General features: G+C 47.5%; 10 protein-coding genes across 10 annotated transcripts; 5 read left to right on the top strand and 5 right to left on the bottom strand.

Annotated features, from left to right (window-relative positions):
- Positions 1-294: 294 nt before the first annotated feature.
- On the bottom strand, positions 295-1,462 carry N7498_003847 (pyridoxal phosphate-dependent aminotransferase; the record flags this gene model as incomplete). Its single annotated transcript, XM_058450909.1, has 4 exons — positions 295-320; positions 374-599; positions 672-1,274; positions 1,334-1,462. 4 exons carry the CDS (start codon positions 1,460-1,462, stop codon positions 295-297), a joined length of 984 nt encoding a protein of 327 aa, XP_058310371.1.
- A 176-nt stretch (positions 1,463-1,638) lies between these two features.
- On the top strand, positions 1,639-3,382 carry N7498_003846 (uncharacterized protein; the record flags this gene model as incomplete). Its single annotated transcript, XM_058450908.1, has 4 exons — positions 1,639-1,696; positions 1,966-2,024; positions 2,079-3,196; positions 3,259-3,382. The coding sequence occupies 4 exons, from the start codon at positions 1,639-1,641 to the stop codon at positions 3,380-3,382; spliced, it is 1,359 nt and encodes a 452-aa protein (XP_058310370.1).
- A 662-nt stretch (positions 3,383-4,044) lies between these two features.
- N7498_003845 (Cytochrome P450 E-class group I) lies at positions 4,045-5,086 on the top strand (the record flags this gene model as incomplete). Its single annotated transcript, XM_058450907.1, has 3 exons — positions 4,045-4,140; positions 4,208-4,383; positions 4,444-5,086. 3 exons carry the CDS (start codon positions 4,045-4,047, stop codon positions 5,084-5,086), a joined length of 915 nt encoding a protein of 304 aa, XP_058310369.1.
- Positions 5,087-5,970: 884 nt separating this feature from the next.
- gliG (glutathione S-transferase gliG) lies at positions 5,971-6,862 on the bottom strand (the record flags this gene model as incomplete). The annotated part of the gene is made up of 2 exons (XM_058450906.1): positions 5,971-6,656; positions 6,787-6,862. The coding sequence occupies 2 exons, from the start codon at positions 6,860-6,862 to the stop codon at positions 5,971-5,973; spliced, it is 762 nt and encodes a 253-aa protein (XP_058310368.1).
- Positions 6,863-7,140: 278 nt separating this feature from the next.
- Positions 7,141-8,051, top strand: N7498_003843 (uncharacterized protein; the record flags this gene model as incomplete). The annotated part of the gene is made up of 2 exons (XM_058450905.1): positions 7,141-7,864; positions 7,933-8,051. 2 exons carry the CDS (start codon positions 7,141-7,143, stop codon positions 8,049-8,051), a joined length of 843 nt encoding a protein of 280 aa, XP_058310367.1.
- A 296-nt stretch (positions 8,052-8,347) lies between these two features.
- N7498_003842 (MFS transporter) lies at positions 8,348-10,097 on the bottom strand (the record flags this gene model as incomplete). Its single annotated transcript, XM_058450904.1, has 4 exons — positions 8,348-8,899; positions 9,012-9,454; positions 9,517-9,649; positions 9,711-10,097. The coding sequence occupies 4 exons, from the start codon at positions 10,095-10,097 to the stop codon at positions 8,348-8,350; spliced, it is 1,515 nt and encodes a 504-aa protein (XP_058310366.1).
- A 344-nt stretch (positions 10,098-10,441) lies between these two features.
- gliJ (dipeptidase gliJ) lies at positions 10,442-11,909 on the top strand (the record flags this gene model as incomplete). Its single annotated transcript, XM_058450903.1, has 6 exons — positions 10,442-10,490; positions 10,548-10,704; positions 10,762-11,059; positions 11,108-11,184; positions 11,246-11,335; positions 11,405-11,909. 6 exons carry the CDS (start codon positions 10,442-10,444, stop codon positions 11,907-11,909), a joined length of 1,176 nt encoding a protein of 391 aa, XP_058310365.1.
- A 45-nt stretch (positions 11,910-11,954) lies between these two features.
- Positions 11,955-12,776, bottom strand: gliK (gamma-glutamyl cyclotransferase gliK; the record flags this gene model as incomplete). Its single annotated transcript, XM_058450902.1, has 3 exons — positions 11,955-12,263; positions 12,318-12,453; positions 12,514-12,776. 3 exons carry the CDS (start codon positions 12,774-12,776, stop codon positions 11,955-11,957), a joined length of 708 nt encoding a protein of 235 aa, XP_058310364.1.
- A 2,318-nt stretch (positions 12,777-15,094) lies between these two features.
- On the top strand, positions 15,095-15,280 carry N7498_003839 (uncharacterized protein; the record flags this gene model as incomplete). The annotated part of the gene is made up of 1 exon (XM_058450901.1): positions 15,095-15,280. The coding sequence occupies one exon, from the start codon at positions 15,095-15,097 to the stop codon at positions 15,278-15,280; it is 186 nt and encodes a 61-aa protein (XP_058310363.1).
- A 545-nt stretch (positions 15,281-15,825) lies between these two features.
- On the bottom strand, positions 15,826-17,806 carry N7498_003838 (uncharacterized protein; the record flags this gene model as incomplete). The annotated part of the gene is made up of 11 exons (XM_058450900.1): positions 15,826-16,025; positions 16,082-16,109; positions 16,169-16,366; positions 16,425-16,495; positions 16,557-16,700; positions 16,763-16,887; positions 16,941-16,959; positions 17,015-17,361; positions 17,427-17,499; positions 17,573-17,586; positions 17,643-17,806. The coding sequence occupies 11 exons, from the start codon at positions 17,804-17,806 to the stop codon at positions 15,826-15,828; spliced, it is 1,383 nt and encodes a 460-aa protein (XP_058310362.1).
- Positions 17,807-18,228: the final 422 nt, after the last annotated feature.

Genomic DNA, 18,228 nt, shown 5'->3' with positions numbered 1-18,228 from the left:
TTCTGATTTATTTTTGTTTCGTTACTTCTCTGCGAGACTTGTAAATTGCGCAGCCATGAATTCCGTCGACTCAGGAGAATAACTCAACTGGTAAACACATAGATATTATTGGATGATCCCGAGCTTAGGAAGTCATCCTTAGACGTAGATCACTTATAGGATTGGAAATCCTGAACACCTAGACCAATCCTCCTGAGACCCTCTTGCAACTGGTTACTGGGAACTCCGTAGCATATGCGAAACCACCCAGGTTCTTGGAAATGATAGCTTGATCCTGATGAAACAGATACTCCCCTAGACTTCAAACATCTCAGTAGCCTCTTTTCCGCATCGAAATCTCTGAGCCTCCCAAGTCTAGCGAAGACAAACATACCATAGGCTACTGATATGTACTCCATCCCACCCTTCTCTAGGAAAGATTGAATAGACGTATAGGCTTCCATCAGTTCTTTACCCCCATGCTTTGCAGTTTCCTCGATGGTGGCAGGTTTCAGTATCAATTTCGATGCCAAGACAGTCGACAGTGAGGAGACTTGACTGTGAACACTCAGAGCGCTACTAAGGCGCACGGCATCGTTGAATTGAGTGATCAGGGCACCCTAAACACGTTTGAAGTAGCTTGTCAGTAATGCTCATCACTATTTAGCAAGCATAAGCGCAGAAACACTTACAACGCGGATTCCGTTGCAGCCAAAGTCCTTGCTAAGGCTGTAAATAATATGAATCTGATCCCTCACTCCGTCATCGCCCAGTTGAAGTGCCGACACAAATGGATGAAAATCAATCGCAAAGGGCCGATGGGCGGAAAGAGCATACACTTCGTCCGAAATATAGTGCAACTCATGACACTTGCAAAACTCGAGCATAGCCTGCAAAGTCTCCTTAGGGTAGCACTGCCCTAACGGATTGTGGGGGTTGCAGACTAGGATGGCTTTGATAGGTATTGTAGAATTTTCAATCGCCGATCGATAATGTCGAATGCTGTCAGTGCCGAAGAAATCATTCAGGGGTACATGGACGGGCACAACTGTGGCATGACAGTGAACGCTGATGGAAATATCCAGACCGGCCCAGTATGGCGCGGCAATCAAAATCCCGTCCCCAGGATCACAGATTTGCTCCACTAGCGCGGTCAAGGCGAAACTGCCTCCAGCTGCCAAGACAATGTGAGAGTTTTCAACTGGAGTGAAGGGCTTGAAGTGGCGATTGAGCAAGTCGGCGATGAGCTGTCGGGTAGTGGAACAACCACCAATGCCAGATGAGTAGGCCAAGTCCTGGCAATAGACATGAGTGACACGAAGACAGCGGTATTATGAAGATTCTAAAAACATACATGTTCGGACAGGTCGCTAAATGCCCCTTCCACGCCTTGCAACAATATCGTTTTGGTCGCCCAGTTCTCGGCTGTGCTAAGGTCGATGGTAGTCGTATCTCCAGTGAGAACGGCATCGTGCTGACCCATGAGATTGGGTATGAGTGTCGCATTTCGTTCCTTACAGCGATTGGACATTCTTGAGGCCATCATGGCTGTCATTCACAGTCGTTAAAATTTCGCTGCGTGTATTCCCAAGGTTGTGACCTTTGCCGCACACGATTCAAAAATCCCATGAAGTGAGGTCCCTCTCTGCAGCGGACAACATGAACGCCTTACGGACCGAGTACCCCGCACTCTCAGAAGATGCTTATAAGATCATTGGTATGCTTGCTACTTAGTCGCCGAGCCCTCCGGCTTACGCTCCGTCCATAGGGTACCTTTTACCCGGGTGCTTGAAGCATTTGCCACCCGAAGAGACTCCATAAATGTACTGAATCTTCAGTGCGATTGAAACTTACCTTTTAGTGGGGTCATCAGAATAATAGCAGCCTTTTCAATATTGATACAGATAGAAGGGCATCATGGCTTTGACACTTTTAAATTTCCTGTGAGTGACCGTCCGCACTAACAGGCACAATGACCCGGTATAGGACTAATCTATATTAGCGCCCGACCTTTCAAATGGAAATGGACACTAGAAGATGTGAAGGTATGTAGGTACCTTGGTGAAAAAAATAAATCAAGTCATTGACCGTCACAATAGGACACGGGTCAGGAAAATGACAGTCAACCCTCAGCAAACGATCGATCATTATGGGTAGACGAGGTTGGCTCCATGCTAACAAACATGTTGGTTATGGCTGGCTACCCTTCAAACTCGGAATCGATTCATACCAGGTTCTTTCATGAGTCAGTCGCACGATCTTTGGGTCCTCATCCTAGGGGGTGCGGCCCACCGGACAGCTGGAAGAGCTTCATGACGGATGACCATACCCCAGTCGAGCTAAGCTGGTGCTGGTCTACAACGCTACAGACCCCTACCGTTCGATATTCAGTAGAACCAATTGGCCCATCCGCTGGAAAGGAAGTCGATCCCATCAACACAGCTGCTAGTCTGCGCCTACTTGGAGACACTCTCCCCTTGGCCCCGGAATTGGATTTATACCTGCATCGCCATTTCAAAGGGTTGCTTTCATCACGAAATGAACCAATGAAAGAGGACAATCAAAACTCGCTAGCTCCCCAGTCACAAAGCTTTATGGCATTTGACCTTCTGGAAAAATCCATTGTTGTCAAGCAATACTACCTGCCCGGATGGAGAGCCTTGGCAGAAGGGAAGACCAAACTTTCCATCGTCGAAGACTCATTTCAAAAACTTCCTGCACCCGCAAATGGTTTGATGGATTCCATTGATATGTTCAACGAATTTTTCGGCTCCTTTCCGGAACATTCACAGCCAGCCGTCGAAATCGTGGCTATTGATTGTTTGGACCCGGCTCATTCTCGGCTGAAAATGTATGTTCGATCACATCTCACGACTCTGGAGAGTGCAATTCACATGCTGAGTCTAGGGGGAAACGCCCCCAAAACACGCGACGAAGAAGACTCTCTACGGGAACTTTGGTGTTCAGTCTTTGGTTTAAATCCCGACAAGTATCATAATCATCAACCCCTGAGTGACAAGGAGCATCGCACCGGCGGTATCCTATACTACTATGAGCTAAAGCGGGGCATGAAGGTACCCAAGTCGAAAGTATATTTGCCCGTTCGACATTATGCGCAAAGTGACGAGCAAATTGCCCGAGGCCTTACCGATTACCTTGCCCGCCGTAACAAGACACTGGCGACAGGCTCTTATTATGACGGGGTTAAAAAGTTGTGGTGAGTTTTGCGAATAATGAGACTGCTTTTGGAAACCAACCGACTCATCAATTATCTGACAGCACGCACCGAGACTTGGCCAACGGATTAGGATTTCACACCTACATATGCTGGGCTTCCGATAAGGGCCAATGGAATGTGACTGCCTACTTCAATCCGGAAATTTACCATCATTCTCGGTCTTGAAAATGTCAATCTTGATTCAAAGGAGCCAATTGCCAGCAGCTGTTCATTATTGCGGTGAAATTTCCCGTTATTTTGTATCTAGATGACTGGAAGATCTTTCTAAATTGCGGAAATGCCCCGGCAGGCATCGATTTTTCTAACTTCAGAAGATATGGAATTGAAGGGTCGCAGGTCATACCAAGCATGATATTTCTATATTTAAGTTTTCTTCTGATGGATATTTCGATCCTCTCTGAGGCGACCGAAGTAAATTTTGTAGACTGATATCTTGACCATCTAACGTAAGGTCCTTTGTCTAACAGAGTAGGATAATGCCGCAGCTTAAACAGCAATAGGCAGGAATGAACTGCCATAAACTAGAATATAGACATTGCCTCTTGATAGTATCCACGCAAAGAAATCCTATTTTCTTACTGGCGGATCGTTGGTCTCGGGTCGTTTATTCCCCGAAAAGCGATGCTTGATTAGCAACGGTTCGGGGAATATTCGTTAATGTCTTTTCCAACAGAGTACCTTGCGGACCAAAGCGATGGCATACGAAAATTTATTGTGAACGACACCTGTCACATGGATATTGCGCCTGGTCATTTCTGCAGTAAAGACATCAAGAACATTATATTTCCCTCAGCCACGTCAGCGACATCACGGACGGATCATTCGCAATGGACTTTATCAATTATAGGATCGTTTCCTTTGTTTTCGGTATATTCGTACTATGGACGCTTTATCAATGGAAGGATCATATCATTGATAGAATGGTGAGTTCGCTCGCTGACCTTGGCAATATTGACCGACGGTCACAAACTCACGCTTTTGGAATCCCAGATCTCGACTCTGTTGTACCCAATTCGAAACGAACACGGGGGAAATATTCAAGGCCCGAAATGGAAGTTCATTGATGGGCATTGTCTCGATAAATTTCTTCGAGGACGTGAAGTCAGCCAGAAATGGCGCCAATATGGACCGGTCTATCGCATCTGGTCAGGGTTTCTCCCCGAAGTGTAAGTCTTCTAGCAGTATCGGGAGAGAAAAGCAACAGTTCCAAAATTAAGCCTTTACAGTGTCATTACGAGACCGGAGGACGTCAAGGTCTTTCACAGCGACTCTTTCACCCATATGAAATCAAAGTCCAGCAACGGCGGCTGGTTATTCCACGAGCTTCTCGGGAACTGCATGGGCCTCATTAACGGCGATCGATGGAAACTAGTTCGGGCTCACTTTGATCACCATTTTATCCATCGCGCTGTCGCATCTATTTCTAGTCATGTGGAAGTCGCCGCAGCTGGGCATTTACAGAGCCTTGAGACAAAGTGTGCTGAGTCTATCGAGGTGCACGCCGCCAAGGACTTCTCGCGCTTTCCATTCATGACTACTGCGGAATATCTATATGGGCCATTAACTGAAGATGAAAAGGAGGAGCTATGGAATCTGGGCCAGGAAAGTCTGGCGCTAATGGGAAATGTTCTTTCTGGTGGAGTGTATCGTTTCAGGCTATGTCAGTGGGCGAAGCCACGGTCATTCCGACGACTCCGGCGCTTTCAGACCGAATGGCGAACCTTCAACGAAAAGATTATAACGTCACGAGGAATGTCAAAAGATCAGCAGTCGCCCGTTGTGGAAGCTTGGAAAGGGGTAGAAAATGGCTGTGTTTCGATAGACGAGGTGAAGTCATTCATCTCAGTATGCTTTCTTCGCCGATTCTGACTGGCTCCCAGATACTCCAAACTCTAAGTGAAATGCTTTTTGCCAACTTGGACGTTTCCACTCACGTTCTCAGCTGGCTTATTATCTTCTTAGCTGAAGATGTCGATATACAACGACAGGTCCGCAAAGAAGTTTCAGGAAAATCTGGGTCCCTTGCAGAGTTATGTGGCAGGAAGAATACTCTGTTGCACTTTTGCTTTTTGGAGTCAGCCAGACTTCGGCCATTTACCAGTGAGAGATTCCTTTGCACATCATCAAAGAGTAACTGACTGAGTACGACTAGTATTCACGATTCCCGAAAGCTCGCCACAGACAAAATCTCTTGGGGGCTACATTGTTCCATCATACGTCAGTTATATTGAAACCGTGACTGGGAGAATATGCTGATGTGAAAACCAGACAAACGTCGTCGTAGACACACTCGCAATCAATTACAACGAGAAGTTTTGGGGAAACGATAATTCCCGTTTCAATCCACATCGGTTTCATCATCTGTCTTCAACGGAGGTATGAACGCACAAATGCCTATCATTCTACAGTTTTGATACTGATACTGGCTAGCTTCGATACAACCTTTTTACATTCGGACTTGGAACAAGAAAATGCCTTGGACAACACTTTGCCGAGGCTATGTTAAAACATTTTGTCTACCAGCTAGTGGATCGATACGAGATCGAGTTACCAGGGGTGGAAGCCAGGAAGACTTGGAGTTCGCAGCCCATCCAAGACACATGGGTCCCAATTTCCAATGCGCGGGTTATTCTGAAGCCAATAAGATGATGGACAGATAGATTGCACGATACAATTTATTCGATTCTAGTGAGAAATGATCGAAATCTTTGTTCTATTTCCACTTCAGTACCAATTTGAGACAAATGGCATCTCTAATCCTTGCGGTCCAGCTTCATGAGTTCTTCATCGGATAATCCAAACCGAGAGATCCGATTCAAGGCCCTTTCAACTGGCGGTAACTTGGTCATTCTCTCACTCCACTCCTTCAGCTTCGGCCATTCATTAAAGTCCAGCTCGGCAGATGTTGCGATGGTTTCATTCGCCAAAGGCAAGATTGCAAAATCCGCAATCGTCGGTCTGTCGGGCAAGGCTATGTAATCCTGACCAGGCTCATTCAGCCGAGTCTCCAAGAATTGGTATTCTGTCCGAATATACTTGAGCAGAACGGAAAGAGACTCGCCGATGTCCACCGGCTTGGGTGCTTTCATCAAAAGCCAGATTTTTCCAGTCGCACCCAGACCAGCAGTGTAGGACATCAGCCAGTTCATGACAATGGTTCGCTCACAGAGGTCCTTTCCATTGTAAAGTCCTTGTTTGTCATACTTCTCTGCCAGGTACGTCAAGCATGCGGAGCTATCAAAGACGTTCAGCCGCTGCGGCTTGCTGTTGACCTGGTAGATCTCAACGTCTTCCATGGCGGGAACCATCTTGTAGGGGTTGACCGAGTGAAACCATGTTTCGTTGCTAGTTGATTCAATGATGTGGATTGTATGAGGAATTTTCAGAGCCTCAATTAGCATCAGTGGCTTCACGGCGTTGGCCGTGGAGGTAGGGCTCGCTGCAGGCAGTTAGTAACTGTCAACGTGGAAAGTCCATGGTGAATGCCAATCATAAAATGGATTACGGCAAATAAAAGCGAGTAATTGAGTTTCATCACAAAGCTCGGCCACAACATTGAACACTCTTACCTTTCTTGACATACAGAACGAGCTTGTCCTCGGGGATTTGAGGGCGAACGGATAGATCTTGGCTTGGCTCGGCCATTTCGTATGATTAACAATTGCGATTGGATTAGAAAAGATCTGACAAGCTTGATTGCGTAGAAAATGTACTGCATATTCAAAGAGTCGTGTACTTATTATACCGGTCCCGGCGAATATGTTCTCTTTGCTGTCCGGTCGAGTGATAGTCGCCGAAATGTGTCCTTTCTTTAAAACCCTAACAAAGTACCTGAAAAAAATCCGGCTTTCATTGTCACCTCTTCATTGACTTCATCGTATAAGCAAGTGCTTCTCCAGTATTCCAGTCTTTCATCTCTCAAAATGACCGAATCCCACCCTCCGGACACCTATCGAGGTCCCCGCCACCAGGGAGAATACGATCGTCTACGAACTCAACATGATCTCGTGAAAACTGCAATGAACGGAAAGCTTCTGTACTGTCCTGTGGATTTAAAAGAGCCCAACCTCCGTATCCTAGACTCCGCAACTGCCGAGGGTACGTGGTTGATCGATCTGGCTCGGTCTGTTCCCTCTTCGACGTCACTGTATGGCACCGACATCGCCCCACAACACTTTGTCACCGAGAATGAGCGGCCTCCAAACGTTCATCTCTTGCCTCACTCAATCTTTGACCCTTGGCCTGCCGACTTTCAGAACAGCTTTGACGTAGTGCATCAGCGCTTCGTTCTTACGGTCGCCTCCGACCAAACAGCCCAAGAGGCTGTCAAAATGCTGTTATCATGCGTCAAGCCGGGCGGTTGGATTGAGTTACATGAAGGGAATATGCTTTCAATCCAGGAAGGCCCTGAGCATGCAGCATTTATGAAATTCCGCGACATAATGGTCAACGCATGGGCGGCCATAGGGAATCAGCCGAGCCCTGGGTCATTCCTGGTGCCGTGGCTACGGAGTGCTGGTGCTGTAGATATCCAGGAAAGTGTCCAGATCATCAAAGTTGGAGCTGCATCGGAGGATAAAGAGCAGGGTGAGAGGGCTGTGGCTGTTTTGCTCCATCTCCTGGATGGAATGAAGATGATGCTAAGTGGTATGTTCTTCATCTACCGATGGCCCTGTCCAGAGAATTACATACTAACCAACATTAAATCACAATAGATAAGCCAGGGCAAGTTACGAGCAAGGAGTTTGATGATCTCCGGAAACAATTAGAGGTTGAGCTTCGTACTGTTGGGAATGTCTACTACTATCATCTCGCCTGGGCACGAAAAGCCTGAGGAAATACGAGCCCCGGAAGCAACAAAGCGTGCCTAGGTGCTGTAGCAGAATAGATTCAATAAATGCTTTTAAACTGGCTGCTGTCTATTACAACTTGAAAATCCAACTGAGATAAGGTATTTCGCTGTTTGAATATTCACTTTTCCTTATCAACAATTATAACTTCTGGCCATTATACATGTACAGCAATTCGTCATTTGGCTCAATATAAAGAAAAGCAGGAGAAGGAAGCAAAATATGCCGATATTTGGAAGAAGTAACATCTCCGATGCAGCCCAGCGCATCCTAGAAGCTGCTAAGCCTTCACTGTCTGTTCTTCCCCGTCTGCAATAGCTTCCTCCACGAGGCCCTCTGGCTGTTTTGCTCCTCGAGGCCAGTAACAAACAGCTATTATAATTGCAGCGGCCCCGAGTACTCCGGTTAGTAGCCAATACGCGTTTCTGTAACCAGTCATCGATACCATCATGATTCCATGAATGGGCTTTCGACTTCCATTCATGAAGGCGTTTGCACCGGCCAGAAGAACACTAGCCCCGACTTGATAAGCAGTGTTAAATAGCGCACTAGCCACAGCATGGTTGGTTGTTTCGACCTGCCGAAGTAGAATGCTTTGGGCTGGAACCATTGCAACCGGGCTGCCACAGACAAAGATGATGGCGGCCACAATGGAGTACCAGTATCCATCATCATGACCGGTTCCTCCGGCTAGCCCGGGGGTTGCAAATGCCCAAGCTACAGCACCGGCTGCTGTAATGGCAAGGCCAATGACCAGCGTCATCTTCTCTCCAGTGAACTTGATCATGGGAGCGGACAACACCCCGCTGACAATTGCTGAAAATGCACCTGGCTATTCAAAAACAAAGTTTATTAGATTTGAATCAATCTCGATGTTCCTAGAACATATATCCCTGACTTGATCTAGGATGGAGTTGAAGCACTGGGGATAGCGAGAGACTTACCAAGAAATAAACCGCAGTGAGAACCGGTGTGTAGCCCAGTAGGTTGACACAGAGTTGCGTAGTAATGAAGAACCACGAACTAAAGCTTCCACCAAAGGCAAAGACAGCGACAAGCATGAGGAAGAAAGGTAGGCTCTTCCAAACATATCGAGGAATACATGGATTGGCAACCTTCATCTCAATAAAGATAAAGACAACCAATAGACATGCTCCTAGTATTATCCCCACAAGGACGGACGCTGAGGTCCATCCGCTTCTTGGGCTGTCGTTGAGGCCGTAAACTAGCAGAGCGATTCCAATCACAAAAACCACACTTCCCACTATGTCGATTGGAACATCACTTTTCTTGGCAAACGAGGGTAAAAATAGGCATGCTAGAACAAGCGCCAGCCCGGTGAGGATTAGACATAGCCAGAATATAGATCTCCAGCCAGCATCAGACGCTAGGATTGTTTAGTCATGGTATTCAATCACTGCTCTTGTAAAAAGGGGCTGTGAAACATACAGGAGAGAAGGGACCCGACCACAGTGCCGATGGTGGATCCTAAAGGTGCACAAGCTGTGTAGATTGCCAGTGCCTTGTTTCGAGCTTCGCCATCTGGAAAGGTCCTGCTCAGGATCGCAAGTCCATTGGGTGCCTTGGTAGCAAAAATATCATCAGATAGTGCAAAGCGGCAGTTTATCGTCTTCGTCACTCACAGTCAGTCCCGCTCCAATCCCAGAAATCGCACGACCGGCAAGCAGAGCCGCTTTGTTGGGTGCCGCTGTGTTGATAATATTGGATATTGTAAGGGTTGCTGCGCCCGAAATGAATGTCCTCTCCAAACCAAATCTCTGGCCCAACTGGCCCCCGATGAGGAGGAAGGCGGCAAAAGTAATATTGTAAACAATCAGCACCCAATTGATATCTTCGCTAGTAAAATCCAATGCTTTTTCAATATCTGGGAGACCAAAAAGGACGGCTGAGAGCTGAAACAGATCCAAAAAGTTGACGAGGGTCGTTGTCATGAGAATCAGATTGAGGTTGGCTTTGGTGCCCAGCCGTTCACCAAGGTGATACGGCGGCATCAACCGTCCTAATGTCATCGTGATTGAAGCTTCGGGATGTTTCAAGCGGACAAACGAAAATGCAATAAATTTGGGAAAAGCAGATGATAGAATTCGCCGGATACTCCGAGAAAGCTGGTCAATTCCTTCGGTCTCGCCATATACTTTAGGTGAGTACCTTGGGAAGTAGGCCGAGACTCGACTCCGGAGACTTTCTCGGAGACTATTGACAAATATCCTTTGATATTAACTAAAATACTACGCTGTCAAATATTTTCCATTTGCCTCTTTTGCCGATCTAAAATTGCCTTGGCGCAGTTTTCGCTTAGGGCGCTCTGGGTCTGGGTCTGACGCTTGGCCAGCCATAGCCGGTCTCCACGAGCATGTCCATGAAACAGGCTCTCGATATCCTGAAGTCAGTTCCACTGATTGGTATGATACCTTAATAATGTGGGGTTCTTTTTTTAGAGAGGTTGACATTGTACCTAGACGGCCACAACGACTGGCCGCATCTTATCCGCGGTTTTTATGACAATCAACTGAACGATCGCTTCGAGCCCGAGAAAGATCTAGTAGGGCATGTCGATCTCAAGCGTCTCAGAAATGGAAAGTCTGGTGGTGCTTTCTGGAGTGTCTATGTAGACTGGTAGCTTCGACAACGTGACCCTTGATGCTGTCATCTTTCTGCTGATGATATTCTTAGCCCAGAATCAGAAGACTTCACCGACGACGCAGCACATCTAGAGACATTGCGAGATACATTACAGCAAATCGATCTAGTACATCGACTAGTGGATATGTATTCAGACCACATGGGTCTCGTCGATCGTGCCTCGGATGTTATGCGCCTGTTCAAGGATGGGAAATTTGCCAGCCTAATCGGAGTCGAAGGGTTACATCAAATTGCAAACAGCTCGAGCGTTCTTCGATTGTATCACAGACTTGGAGTTCGATATGTCACACTGGCACACAATAAAAACAATCTCTACGCAGATAGCGCGGTGAGTGATGCCACTTGACGAACAATTGACAGGGGCTAAGATAACTAGACTGCAATCATCCCTGCGCACGACGGGCTATCTGCCGAGGGAAAATTAATGGTCAGGGAAATGAACAGAATTGGAATGTGAGAATAACTCGGTCTTCGTATATTGTTCTTGCAGCCCCAAGAAGCTGACTAGTATTAGGATCATTGACCTCTCACATACGAGTGAAGCTGTGATGCATCAAGTTTTGGATATCTCTGAAGCCCCTGTGGTCTTCTCTCATTCTTCAACGTGAGTCGATTAAGCAACGAGATCCGAATCAAAACACTCCGAAGCAAAATCTGAACCTCAAAACTGCAGTGCATCGATTGTCCCACACCCTCGCAATGTCCCCGACACCGTCCTCGAGAAACTCCGAATCAACAAGGGCGTGATTATGATCACATTTATCCCATCTCTTGCCCACGTCGATGCCACAAGAGCGAATATGGAGCATGTCATTGATCACATTATGCATGCTGGCAAACTTATTGGCTACGACCATATTGGGATTGGGTCCGACTACGATGGCATGTTTAGTGCTGTGGAAGGAGTCGAGGATGTTGCTCGATACCCCCATTTGGTGGCTAGAATGCTCGAACGAGGCATTGTCCGGTCGGACGTGGAAAAAGTCATAGGGCTTAATCTGATCCGAGTTCTCAAAGACGTGGAGCTGCAATCTATTTCAAGCAAAGCGCAGAGACCGTTCATGCAGGATGAGGTGAAGCAATTGTGGAATGAGAAATTTCGAGGCTTTGTGAGAGAGGCTTATCCTCGTGCGGAGAGGGATTTACCCAGAACCTCATTGCCGGAGGCAAGGAAGTGAAATTTGTGCCTTGAGGTACTCGAGACCCTTTTATTATTACAACATTCATTTTCTATTCAATCCATCACCTCTGCCCCAAATGACACCATGAGCGTAGTCATGGTAATACCACATAGTCCATAGGAGAAAGTCGAAAACCAGTAGAAACCACGGTGGAACGTTCCCCTCGCCATCTTTAAATTTACCAACTCCTTTCTCAATCCAGTATGCGACCCTCTGCCAGAATCCGTCAAATAACCATTTTCCGACTTTGAATCGGCAACCTTGTCCCGGAATAAAGGTCTGCTGTGACAGAAGTCTCTTCTGGTACAAGTCCGGGAGAGAATGCTCACTGGCACCTCGAATCAACAGGCTCTGTGGATTTTAATTAGACCCCAGACAATGAAGTGATATTTTGGATAGCTTTACCATGTATCTTCCGGAAGGAAGTCTCTCGTAACTTCGTGGGATGATGTGTCTCCCCATTAATGTATTAACATTCACTTCGGAACCATCGCTCTGCAACGTGGCTGAGAGAAGTTCAGTCTTGTAGGCTATACCACCTCTGTATCATGTTAGAGCCCTCCGAGCTACTTGTGAGATGAGGATCCTAGACTGTGCGCACCCTTCGCTGACGATCATCTGTCTCATATCCTCCGAGGACAAGAGGTACGCGACCCCGTAGACTGGAAGATCTTGTTCTTCCGCCGGGCGCAAGCCCCCCATGGCAGGATCCGTGTATGGAACACCCATGATATTAAAGCAGAGGGTGTGCGTTTTGATCACAGCAACTTCGGACCTGAGAGGTTGGATCTTGCGTCGCCTGATGAAGACATCCGAAAGCATGTTGGAGCCATAGGCAAAATACCACTTTTGGTTGTCTGCCATTTTGCCGGGCAGGGGCTGGATACACGTGGCAGAATCTCTTCTGTCAAGTCAACCAAGCTAATTCCGTAAGACCGCAGTAGGCACTTTCTATAAAGGTGCAGGGGCTTGGCTTTTATTGTCTCCGGATTCTTCACCTTTCCTCGGTGGAATTTCTGCCGACCAACCAAGCCCAATCGAATCCGTTTGGACACTTATTTGACGTGGGAGCCTCCCCATTTGAACCCCTTTCTTAAATTACGCCAATGAGCGTTTTGTTTGCTCCGCCCATACTTTCCAGTGGCTGCGGGCCGTCGGGACCTTGGAGACAGCGGGAGTCGAATAGGCTCCGATGGCTGGTACCTTGGGAGCTGTTCTACTCCTCTTTCAAGCCTGCATTATGGGTACGATCTTATTCACTTACAAGCGTTTGCCTATTCTGGGGCAGAAAATGGCCCGTGTTTATTGACTACTTACATATCAGTCAGTACTCGGCATGACAGGAGTTGAAAACACTCACCAACTTACAAGACTCGCTGTAAGAACCAATTCTGCTACCCGAGACGACGCCTTTTCTTTTTCTTTTCTTTTCTTTTCTTTTTTTTTTTTTGCTTTGGAGACGGATTCCACGTTATTCAAGCAGAACACCATGCAGAAAGTTTAAATACGAGCCACGGGACTTGAGCTCGTACCACTTGCCTAATCCTTTGTCCAAGCATCCACAGATGGATCGCGATAAGCGCTAGGCCCACTATTTCTCCGTTTGCACGGGGGACGTAACATGGCATCGATGGGCCAAAAAATCTAGATTACCCAGTAATTCCTAATCCCAGTTGGGCGATTCGAGGAGACAAATGGCCGAGGGTACCCTCGTGTAAGTTTGCCGATAGTTTTGTTGAATAAAAACGCCCCAGCTTATAAGACCCCGGTAGCCACAATTGCGTCTTATTGAGCCAATGTTGTCTCGCAATTGAGCCGAGCTGCTTTCTCTATCGATAAAAGCGATTGCCCTGGTTGGGATCTGATGTCTCACGCTGCGGTTTCTGTTGACTATGAAGGCACAGATCCTTCAATTGAGTCAAATGACAGAACACGGAAATCTAAGGAATTAGAAAAGGATTCTTCAAGGCTTCGCAGTGCTTGTGATGGATGTCATGCGGCCAAAGTTCGCTGCACAGGAGACAAACCGTGTGCACGATGTGCCAGGGAGTAAGTCTCTCTTCTTCTACAAATATCCGATCCCACGCTGATTCTACGCGCTCCACAGCAATCTGGAGTGTCACTATAGTTGCAAAGCAAAGATCGGAAAGCCAAGGGGCAGTATGAATAAAAAGACAATCGAGCGTCTACGGCAGATGAAAGAAGCAAGGGAGAAGCAGCACCTAGCACCCCATACGCCACCACCAACGAGCGACGGCAACCCGGCCATTCCACCACTTCCTTCTTGCGACGAGGACTCGGCCTTTAGCCCGTTACAATCGCCACCCAATGCAGGACTTACACTTGACAGCCAAAGTCCATCCAATTTTAATATAGATTCCTTTTCATTTCAGGAATCTATTATGCCCGAAAGCGACCTTGGCTGTATGGAGGACTGGCTACCCACTATCCCCAGTGAATCCATTGAGAATGTACAGTGCTCGATCACTGCATTTCCCTTGTCCATAAGACTAACTGCGCTGGTTGTCAATAGGGTAGCTTTCCGCTATATGGTGGGCTGACTGGTGTGTTCCTTCTCTCCCAATCAAGTATTCAGACAAGTACACCGTATTGACAAACAAACAGGGACTCATATTGGGAAGGAAACATCAAACACAAACTCCGCAGGAATCCTAAACGGCAGCAACCTTGGGAATGAGAAGTCTATCTGGCACAATGCACCAGCGACCGAGATCGGATTTCCTTCCTTTTTCCCATGTTCTCCAAAGTCGTCAAGATGTGACAGTATCGGTGCCAAATCCAGCAATCCATTTCTTTCCGATAACTCGGGGCCATCTTTACTTGGGGGCTCATGTCATCACTCCCCATCCGGTGGATGCTTTGCAACACTAAGCAATCACCTTTGCACACTCCAAGCCATTCCTCAGACGTCTGAACAGGCACGGGCCATCGATATCCTTCTGATACAGTCGCAGCGGATCATCCCTTCTATGCGCTCTCTGTTCAAGTGTCACCATTGCATGCGAGACCCACAAGCACTTTTCTTAGTCAATATGGTCTTGGCACGTCTGTTAAAATGGACTCATGTTTCTGTCTGCGCTTACGGGAAACGATGCATTTCGGCGGAGGTTCGTTTGGGCAAATACCAAATTTCTGGAGATTTTGGAACTACAGTTGCAAGGATGTTGATACAGACACATCTGGCCGATCTCAAGGCTACTGTACATGCCTTTGCGGTTATGGTTAGCCAGACTGGTTTCGGCAAGGCAGATGGTACCTACTTGAGCCAACAGGCAAAAGGGTTTGAAACAGAGCTCAACGTGCTGGCTGAGAAGATACAGAAAATTTCACATACTGGTATTATGTAAATCCCTGCAAATATTAGTTAAGCTTGTATGCTCGTGCCGGGGCTTTGTTTTTCTAAAGTTTGACAATATTGCCCGTCTCGACTTCGTTCAGATAGCTTGTTATGGGGACTCAAAACCAACGGACTCACTTTCACAACGAAATATTGTCAAGAACACTCACTCACTTTGCTTCAGGTCTCTTCTACTAGAGAAATTATCACGGATTACGATATCAAACTCCGGTGGGGGCAAGTACAGTGGTTGATTAATACGTATGGCCCAATAGAGTGTACCTCCCACAGTACACCCAACTACCAGGTGTCTAGTCCCTGTATACTTTGGAGTATCCGGTCGATCTGCAGGGATCATCATGTTTTTATGGCTGTGGGGCTAGCGTGGGAAACTGGTGGCCATTCTGGTTCACTCTAAACATTGAAGTCAAATATCCTGTTCAACTTGCTTCTAGTATTTTATTTGATACCAGCCCTTCGTGAATATACAGTCGATCCCAGCGAACACACACCCGACACCGCGATAGTAGCATGAAGACACGAGAAAGATCTAGCTCAGCTGGTTCCCGCGCAAGAGAAACTAGATCCACTTTTCTGGTCATGGATCGCTTTTCCGGACACCCACAGACCCATGCCGCATAGGCAGCCACCAATACCGACAACCAGAAGGTTGACAATGGTAAGGAACATTTTTCGCCAGGAACTCTTATACCGCCCCCAGTTCAAAAACAGCCAGAACATGCCACTGAGACCATCTAGTATTCAGGTTAGAATCCTCCCGGCCTGTGAAAGGGTATGCAAAATGACTTACAGGTGAACCAACTCGCAAAGAGAGCGGTCTAGGTGATACCATTAGTATATGCTTCCAAGCTTCGCTGGTTATAAGACGGCAACTCACAATCAAGCTGAGCAAGTCGTTGAAAACGGGAATGGCCTCGGCAATAATCCAAGCGATGACCCACAGCACCAGGGTGATTCCAACCCAGGATCCAACCGACACCAAACTCCGACTGTGCATTCTGTCAGTACCACGGAAGAGCCGCACATAGATGTATTTCGCTGCGACATGGCCATTAATAACACCCGCAATCACGATCTACCGGAAAGAGTCAGCTTCACTCGAGACCATGGGTAGTATGTTAGGGGGCAGATACCGTTGGAATTGCGATTCCATAAGCCACCTTTGCGGTGATGGGAGCAGTGGAACTCAGGGCCGGAGATTTCACTAGAATACCGATCGCGTCAATATCCATTTAGTCCATTAGTGCATTGACATGAGAACCTACCGTCATTGCCTCCGTAATAGTAGATGACCACTCCAGCTATCACGTACAAAATGGTGTCCGTCGCCTGAAGCATGTATAAGGTCTTAGGATAATCAGTCGGTTTCTGCATCTCCGAAATAAAGCCGAAGAAAGCGACATGACCCGCTGTGTGAGTATTAGTATGAGGCCGGATATCGGTCTTGTTCGACAGTGGCATAGAAACCTACCATAGGCAAACACAATATTTGTCACAGCCAGGAAACCAGTATCAGCATTTATCTTCGTGGTCGCGTTCACTTTGCCATCGCCGGGGTGTTGAATCGCAATTGCAATCATCGTTATCATCAGGGCACTAGCAGACATATTAGCAAGCTCGCAAGGCTAGGTGATTGAAGCACGACTCACGAAAAGATGCTAGTGAAAGCTGTCCCAAGATAATGTCAGCTCATCCCTTTGTTATCCGTTGCCGCGAAACTTACAGGCGAACGAAAACCACGAAACCTTTCGCAGTGTCCGTGGCAATGCGAAGATAAAAGATATAACCAAGCCAACGATACCGAAAACGATAGAGCAAGTGCCATGGTCGGTCAAGGTGTTCATCATCACCGTGAAAGTGAGGATGTGGCTGCCCATGATGAAGACCAGGAAGAGGAGTTGAGCCGTGCCCAGGAGTTCACGTCCGAACCGCCCCAAGCCCAATGGTGCAAACAATATCTCTCCAGCATCTGCCATAGAATGAACATGGGGATACCGCAGCTTGAACTGCCCGATCGTGTATCCGGTATATGTGGCCAAAAGGCCCAGTCCCGCGATCAGGATTACACCTCTGTATGTATCTCAGTTTCCGCAAACACGAGCATTTTATCAACCGAGGAATAAGGGCAGGCTTACGGGACCAGTCCAAGAGTCGCCATGGCGGAGGGTAGCGACAGAATTCCCAAAGAGATCGTCTCGGCAATCATAACTAGTGCGCAAATTTGTGTCAATTCATCGGACTCTTGAGCGAGGGATTTCAGGTCAGAGACAAGGAAACATACTCATGCCACATTGCCTGTGTTGATTCAGTTAGCTAGGAGCTTGGCGCATGTGCAGGTGCGGAGGCCTTACCACCAGTACAATGTCCGATATCTCACCTCAGCAAACTCTTCGTTGCCGAAAGGGTCCTCATATTCCGCATGATCGACGCTATGAGTCTCTTCGGCAGCCAGCGCGCGTTCTCGTTTGCTATCTGGTGAGGTCTCGAGGTCTGTTTTCCGGTAAGAGTGCGCCATCGCGATGATGCGGGATGGTGCAGGGCGATGGAGCCAGTAGGTCAGACTACCACGATCTTGCAAGTGAGAGCTACAGGTGATGCAGTGGATGGAAGTAACACTTGGAGAGGAAAAGGATCGGGAGGAAGCAAGAGGCAAAAGTGCGCAAGTGCGGCTTAAGAGTCATTTAACGGGGAAATCACGAGCTCTGAGTTTGTTATCCGCACGTTCATGGTGGTAGCCATACAAAGGCCTTTGTCTCCGCGCCAACGCCAAGCCCGATAACCGAATGTCACATTGGCTCAAGTATTGTGGGGAGACTACCGCAATAGGCAGGCCTGAGCCCCAACCTTGGGAACCATACCCCGTGGCAAACTCGACCCATATGTTACTACCGTGGCCATATTCGCCCCAGACTGGAGATCACAGCCGGTATAATGGCT

Source organism: Penicillium cinerascens (assembly GCF_028974065.1).
Source record: "Penicillium cinerascens strain IBT 15544 chromosome Unknown contig_24_segment0_segment0, whole genome shotgun sequence".
Lineage (NCBI taxonomy): Eukaryota > Fungi > Ascomycota > Eurotiomycetes > Eurotiales > Aspergillaceae > Penicillium > Penicillium cinerascens.
This window is presented reverse-complemented; position numbering and strand designations above follow the sequence as displayed.